This window comes from Squalius cephalus (assembly GCF_949319135.1).
Source record: "Squalius cephalus genome assembly, chromosome: 17".
In the NCBI taxonomy this organism is placed as follows: domain Eukaryota; kingdom Metazoa; phylum Chordata; class Actinopteri; order Cypriniformes; family Leuciscidae; genus Squalius; species Squalius cephalus.
The window spans coordinates 32,037,102-32,045,269 of record NC_137138.1 but is presented as its reverse complement, the minus strand read 5'-3'; the positions used below and the strand labels follow the sequence as shown (position 1 = coordinate 32,045,269).

At 40.6% G+C, this 8,168-nt stretch overlaps 1 protein-coding gene across 1 annotated transcript; it reads right to left on the bottom strand.

Moving 5' to 3' along the window:
- Nucleotides 1–492: 492 nt before the first annotated feature.
- On the bottom strand, nt 493–7,740 carry bod1 (biorientation of chromosomes in cell division 1). The gene is made up of 4 exons (XM_079898363.1): nt 7,417–7,740; nt 6,219–6,343; nt 5,789–5,991; nt 493–1,584 (listed from the first exon to the last, which is right to left on the bottom strand). Exons 1-3 carry the CDS (start codon nt 7,555–7,557, stop codon nt 5,790–5,792), a joined length of 468 nt encoding a protein of 155 aa, XP_079754489.1. The 5' UTR covers nt 7,558–7,740; the 3' UTR covers nt 493–1,584; nt 5,789.
- Nucleotides 7,741–8,168: the final 428 nt, after the last annotated feature.

Below are 8,168 nucleotides of genomic sequence, written 5' to 3'. Positions count from 1 at the left end.
TCCCGAATTTATTTATAGGGTAAGACAATGAGCTGAGGTAACGTGACGGCTAACAAACGGCAGACAAACGGCTAATGACCACAGCAGCGGGAATCCACCTGTCACTCAAAAGTGGACACCCTTAATTATGCAGACATTTAAGGCTTAATATAATTTAAACGGATGAGTTATAAAAAATTCACCCCCCTCACAGTTGTCATGAAGGGCAGAATTAGCTGTATAGACCAAAGCCACTTTTTGCTCCAGGCTGTAAACATGTTTTTTTCTGCTGTAAAGTTGGGCATTTTAACATGAGGGAGATGCAGATTTGACTCACTTTTGCAGCCAGCCTCAAGCGGCCAGTCGATGAATTGCCGTTTAATTCACTTCCGTGTTGGTTTCAAGAGAGAGACAGGGAGGTTGCCGCTTGGTTATTGCTCGCACCCAAAAAGGGGCAAATTTGACAAGCTATAATAAATGATATTTTGAGCTGAAATTTCACAGACACATTCTGGGGACACCATAGATTTATATTACATCTTGTGAAAATGGGCATAATACGTCACCTTTAAACAGACCAGAAAAAAAGAGCGGGCACCAATGCACTCTCATTCCTTTTAAGAAAATCTGAACAAGTTCAGCTGCAAAATTTGGATCCACCACTAAACTGCAAAGAGCTTCAGTGCAACAGAAGACACGTGACCGCAGCTCTTTAGCAGTCCGTACAGCACATTCTCAACGCTGAGGTGCTGAGAGACAGAAGCAAGCTGGAACGGACGACCTTTGTCCGAAGCCGGGACATGACACCTCTCCAGAGGCTCTTCCATTACCAAAAAGCTCTTCTCTGGAATTTCATGCCATGAGGACGCCGGAGATTCAAATGCAGACTCGGGGTGGACAAGCTTTCAGCCTCAAATGGTTTCAATCATGTAACACTGTGTTTGCACTCTGCATTGTACAGAACATGGTGAACTCTTGAGGTTATTCGCTCTAGTTAATGTCCAGATGGAATCATAAAAACGCTGGTGAAGACCTCCTGTCAAAAATGCCATTGCTAAAAGGAGTCCAGGACTATGTCATTATGTAGCATGTTTCCCACAACAAACCGTAACCTCTTGCAATGATTCAGAGGTTTTACAATACCACAAATGATGCAACCGACTTGGCTTTTCTTAAAAAGTTACATTTATTGTAGAAACGTTGCTATGAGTCCCACTGGAATATAGCGAGAACAAAAAGAGAAGCATTTCACAAAACCAGCTGTGTAAAAAGGATAATTTGCATCTGGCTTCAGTTCGATGTACTTTTTTTTTTTTTTTCATGTTTTTTTCAAAAACATTTATTTTAATTTGGACAAATAAGCTTCAGTTGTTCTTTAGCGCTGAAGAGGTAATTTCATTAAACTAAACCAGACAGCATGGGCTGAACAACTTGCTTTTATGTAACATGCTAAACACACACACACATATTGTGCAAAACAACCCAATCTAACCACTTAAATTCAAAAAGTTCCAGTGCTCAGCAAATGTTCGTCCGTTGTAGCCGGTCACGGAAGGACAACTTTTGGTGATCTCCATGTGAAATAGCAAAAATGTGTCCTTGTACCTGGAAAAACACCAAGTGTTACATATGTACAGAATTTTCATATTGCCCTCGGCCACAAAAAAATGTCAATATTAAGGGTGCACCAATTAAATAAATGTTTATTCCACTAATATATGACATGATAAAAGCTACTTATTTCTCAAGGTAACTTTACACCGATGAGTCGAAACATTACAACCATGACATGCTGTTGATCCTCCGCATGCTCCAGATAGTGTTGCCAAAAAGTACCGACTTCGGTACCAACTTGGTACTGAAATTTAAACAATGTGACGCTTTGAGCACTGTCGAGCAGAATCATAAACACCTCTGATTGGCCATTGTACTCACGCACTCATCGGATAAGACTGTGATTGGCTACAGTGATCCACGCTTCAAAAACATGTTGTACATATACATCAATGACGCTCTTTACCGAGCGCTTACACAGAAACACACGGGACCGTTTGAAAGCAGGCGTCTTTCAGTTAAAATTTCAGTACTGACTTGGTACCGAAGTCTGTACTTTTTGACAACTGTAGCTCCAGGCATGAACTCTACAAGAGCCCTGAAGGTGTCCTGTGGTTTCTGGTACTAAGACATTAGGAGAGATCCTTCAAGGCCTGTAGCTCGTGAGGAGGAGCGCCGTGGATCGAACTCGTTGGTCAAGCACATCCCACAGATACTGGATGGAGATCTGGAGAGTTTGGAGGCCAGAACAACACCTTGAGCTCTTCATCATGAACCTCAAACTATTCCTGATCAATGTGTGCAGTGTGAGTATCCGGCTGAAGGAGGCACTTCCACCAGGGAACACCACAGTCATGAAGAGGTGAACAGTGTTTAGGAAGGTGGCACGTGTACGGACCCAGGGTTTCCCAGCAGGACATTCCCCAGAGCATCATCACAGTCTCTCCACTAGGGGTGGGAATCTCTGGGCACCTCACGATTCGATTCGATTACGATTCAGAGGGCTGCGATGCGATGCTAAAATGATTATCGATGCATCTTTTTTTTCTGTGACTACTTGGTACTTTTAAAGCAAAGTATTTATAATGACCCATACTTACTTCCTATATTAATTTTTATTAAGAAAACAAATGGAAGTGATTTGGCAAGTCAACTGTAAGGTTACATTTGCCAGCATATGTCCCAACATGGCAAAGAACCAACAGGAAAATACATGTGTGCCTGTACTAGCAGCGTACTTGTAGTAAATGAATACAAACTTCAGCATATTCTGAATCTCTAACATTTAATAATAGACTTCTAACCAACATCCTCCTGTCATTGTGCAATGAGCAATACAATCATTCAGACAAAAAATAAATAAACATTTTGCTGTAGCAAAATCACAAACAGCTTTCGTTCAAAAATATAGAATTATGTACCAGCAGCTCTCATACAAACATAACGCTTGTGGAGTTACGCATATTCTGAATAATTAGTAACATACAAAGGCGCCCTTATACACAACTACAAAATAAAGAGTTATGACTTGAAATTGTTGCTGTATACCACAATCAAAAACAGCTTATACAAAAAAAAGTAACTGAACAATACAGAAAGCAGCTCTCATACAAAAAATACAAAATGGGTCACAATGAAATTGCCAATTTTCCAAACGTTAGCTTTTAACGAAGAGCTTGCCATTCGGATTTCGCGCTCAGCCATCATGCGTCTCTGTTATGTGCACGCCACAGACTGTCCGGGCACTGCACGTCCACGCTTCAGAGTTACGCCTTTTGCGTTCCGTCAATATTACGATATTAGAGAGAGAAAAAAAAAATGTAGAAAATCAGTTTTTGACATTTGTGAATCGATTCAGAATCGTCCACATCGCGATGCATCTAAGAATCGATTTTCCCCCCACTCCTACTCTCCGCCGGCTTGTCCTCGTCCCACAGTGGATCCTGGTGAATCACTTCCTCAGGTAAACGCCACACACGTGATGTAAAAGAAAACAGGACTCATCAGACCAGACACCCTTCTTCTGCTGCTCCAAGGTCCAGTTCTGCTGCTCGCGTGTCCATTGTAGGAGCTTTCGACGGTGGACAGAGATTATCAGAGGCATCTGGTCCTCATAGACACTCTGATCGGTCTACAGCTACACGGAGTGTGATGGACTAAGAGTTGACACATTCCTCCCATAACCATTGTTAAACTTTTGTGTGACTTGTGCCAAAGTAGATCTTCAGTTGGCTCAGACCTGACGGGATAGTGTTCGTTCCCTCGTGCAGCGATGAGCCTCGAGCGCCCAACACCCTCCAGGGCTCCAGACTAACTTTTTTTATTAGGAGCGCTGTAGCCCCTGACTTAAAATTTTAGGAGCGCAAGCAGAAAATTTAGGGGCACACCTTAAATCACCTTACAATGCAATTATTCACATTTTCCCCCAAAATAACTGTATTACTGACAAATGCTTTGATAATAAATAGACTTAACGTACAGAAATTACAATGTGCAGTTTTATTTTAAGTTCACAGGGCTCCAGACTAACATTTGAAGGCAGCAGCACTACTAAGTTCTACAGAAAGTATTTGGTAGCACTGTGGGATGACAAAGCACTGAGCTTAATTTGAGGTGTATAGATAAGGTTAACTTTAATTATTATCATTCATAATGTCTTAATATTAATTCAAAAGCAAAATGAGTGACAAAATACATAATAGGGAGTGAAAATAGCCAATAAGCGTCCTCTGCAGCTATGTTTACAATGGTAATTTAATCTTTTTTTTTTTTTTTTTTATAAGTGTGAGTTTTCCTACTTCTTGAAACTTTTAGTTTTATAAATAGGGACAATCTTTAAAGGATAAACAAAAAATGTTTTGGTCAACACATTAAAAATAACATTTAAATATGATATTATAGCTTTGAAGTGCTGGAAAAAGATGTGTAGGCTACTGTTATAACCACAGTATACCATAGTTACAGTGAGTGTTACTACAGTAAATCCAAGGTGAATGTTGCTGATCTGTGGACCTAAAGCCTTTTATAACTTGTTCGTTCATGGCACGATGTTTCTCCTGGTTTCCACGTCAGCGCTGTTTGATCTGATATGGTTTATAACAGAGAATTGCGTCAAATCTGAATATTTCTCACTGGATCTCGCAGCAATGTTATTGATTCAGTCGCGAACGCAATGGATTTCTTCACTGGATCTCCACGATGTAACTGTTTCGCGTAATCGAGATCGGCCCGCGACTGGCGAGAGGAGCTCTGCGCTGTCTATTATTGGTTCGAACTATTAAACGGTCTGTGAAGCAGAAATGAGTAGCGCAGCGCAGTTTTTTCCCGCTTTCATTTTGTTTTGATTTATTAACATGTCACGGCATACTCTATACTTGAGGCTGAGATGTGTCTAACTAGCGTATTGTGTTTAAACTGCGAAGTGCCTGCACTGTCTGCAAACTTCGTTTTCCCCGCAGTTCTGGGGTAGCGACTGCAACATTCGCAGCTCATGGAGTTCGTCACCTTACAGTACCTCAACCAGCTGAATTCTCGAAGCCAGTCTTCCCGAAAATGGTGGGTTCAGGCCTTTATCCCCTAATAAAACCTCTGACTCTGAATCATCATCCGACTGTGTCTGTCTGTGACATTGATATTTGTCTCCGTCTCCTTCCCACGGACGTTTACGCGCGCTCGATTATATCTAGGACCCTCCCCTTCCACACATTAGCCAGTCACAGTGGCCATTCCCTATTCTTCTCACACTCATTGGCCTGCCACACATTCCGGATTCATTGACGCGCCCCTTCCACGTTTAACGTGAAAAAAAAAAAAAAAAAAAACACTGGTCGCACATGTGCGACTGGATGTAAAATTCAGTCGCACACTCTTGAATTTTGGTCGCAAAATGCGACCATTTGGTCGCAGTCTGGAGCCCTGCCCTCTCGCCGGTTTGTTGGTGAATCCTCAGCACTGCTGACCCGGAGAAACCCACAAGCCTCGCCGTTTCAAAATACTCTTGCCATAACAATCTGGCCCTTGATAAGTTGCTCAGATCTTTATTCCTGCCCATTTCTCCTGCATCCAACATGTTGATTACATAAAATGATTGTCTGCTCACCATCTAATCTACCCAGACCTCAGTATGTGGCCTTGTTAGGAGATGATCAACGATAATCGCTTCACCTCAGAATGTTTTGGCTCATCAGTGTATAGATTAAGTTATTTTTTTGTGGATAATTATGTTGCAACATTTCTTAGCATAAATGTGTCTTACCTCATTGTGTTTTGGCTGCAGTGTTGCTGGTCATCTCCTGTTGTTCAGCGTCGAGGGCTGAAATCGATGCACCCTCTTCTCTCGTCTCTGCAGACAGAAATTCGTGAATGGCGTCCTCGATGTGTGGCCTGAAGGTATGGTTCAGCTTAGGGTCCACCACCTGAGTAATGATTCGGTCTACCCCTGATTCCAACATCCCCGACCTGTGAGAATAAACAAATGCTTTCAAAAGGTAAGCATGCAAAAAAGGTATCTTATTTTAACAGGCCTTCTGGCGTTTATTGGCAAAAGTAAAATGACTCCCAACTTTGAACACTAGTACATAGTGTATATAATGCAATGCATTAAAACTTCAGACTTGCAGTACAGCATTGCACAATACAATAAAATGAACAAAAATAATAAAGGAGTCCATTGAGTGGATACATACTGGACTACGCTTTGCCTCAAGCCATTCCTCGCCTGGTTCTTGTTGATGGACGGATTCCATTCTTGAGTGCTGAGATGAGTGGACACAAAGTTGTCCACCTTCTGTCGCAGATTTTGATAAGCTGGCTGGAAAGAAATATTAATTCATGTCAGTTTAAATGAGATGGATAATGGATGGATGGGTGGGGACAGATAGATAGATAGATAGATAGATAGATAGATAGATAGATAGATAGATAGATAGATAGATAGATAGATGGATAGATAGATAGATGGATAGATAGATGGATAGATAGATAGATGACACATAAAGACAGATACAGACAGAGACAAACAGATAGATAGATAGATAGATAGATAGATAGATAGATAGATAGATAGATAGATAGATAGATAGATAGATAGATAGATAGATAGATAGATAGATAGATAGATAGATAGATAGATAGATAGACAAGACGGGGATATATAACAGACAGATAGATAGATAGATAGATAGATAGATAGATAGATGGATAGATGACATAAAGACAGATACAGACAGACAGATAGATAGATAGACAGATAGATAGATAGATAGATAGATAGATAGATAGATAGATAGATAGATAGATAGATGACACAGACAGACAGACAGACAGATAGATGACACAAAGACAGATAGACATACAGACAGACAGACAGATAGATAGATAGATAGATAGATAGATAGATAGATAATTAGATAGATAGATGACACAGACAGACAGACAGATAGATAGATAGATAGATAGATAGATAGATAGATAGATAGATAGATAGATAGATAGATGACACAAAGACAGATAGACATACAGACAGACAGATAGGTAGATAGATAGATAGATAGATAGATAGATAGATAGATAGATAGATAGATAGATAGATAGATAGATAGATAGATAGCATACATTAAGACAAGACAGGGGGATATATGACATACAAACAAACAGACAGACAGACAGACAGAGAGACAGACAGACAGACAGACAGACAGATAGATATCGTTTCAAAACCTAGTAATGTGCCTAAATGGACAGTGGAAACATTTCTTGACACTTTATAGGCGTGCTCGAGAGTTGAAACGCGCAGATGACGCACAGAAATGCTGTCTAGGAGGGCAGATAACCATCTTTTGAGACATGGCCACGACTGTTCAAATGCACATCCATTCACATCACCTTGGTGTCCACGTCTGCCAGACAGTCTCTCCTGAACTCGTCGAACAGGCCTCTGTTCTTCAGGTGCTCCACTATGAGCGCGATGAGATGCGGGTCTCCGGGAGGAGCGCTGCCCGGGTTACCGCTGCTGCCCTCGGCCATTAATGCTGTCCGCTGGAGAACACACTCCTCTCTCAACACTTACAGCGGGTCCTGGCAAGATTAAAGCTTTAAATAGTAATAAAACAACAACAACCGAAATTCTTAGATGACAACAAAAGTATGTAAATATAGCACTTCCTCGTCTTCTTCTGTATTGCTGTCTGTTGATGCTTAACAAAAGACATACCGCCACCTACCGCACACAACAAGAACAATCTCAGACCTGTGGGGCCTCATAATAGTTTTTTTATTTGCTTTGGTACTATTTTCACAAGTTAGGTGTACATTTTCAAAACTCTTAGTGCTAATATCACAACAGATCATCAAAAGTGCACTTTTTTTCAAACATTTCATTATGTTTTCAATCACAAAGTATCCTTTTCACAACACAAAATAAGTGTTTCATCTACATAAATGTTTCATTCACAGTAACTGCCTTTCATAAAGCTCTTACTATCAAACTTTTGATTTGCATCTCTTCTTGTTCAGTTTACAGTTTTTTTTTTTTTATTCGCTTTGGTACTATTTTCACAAGTAAGGTGTACATTTTCAAAACTCTTAGTACAAAAATCCAAACTGATCACACTTGTAACACAGCTAGTCATTCTTCC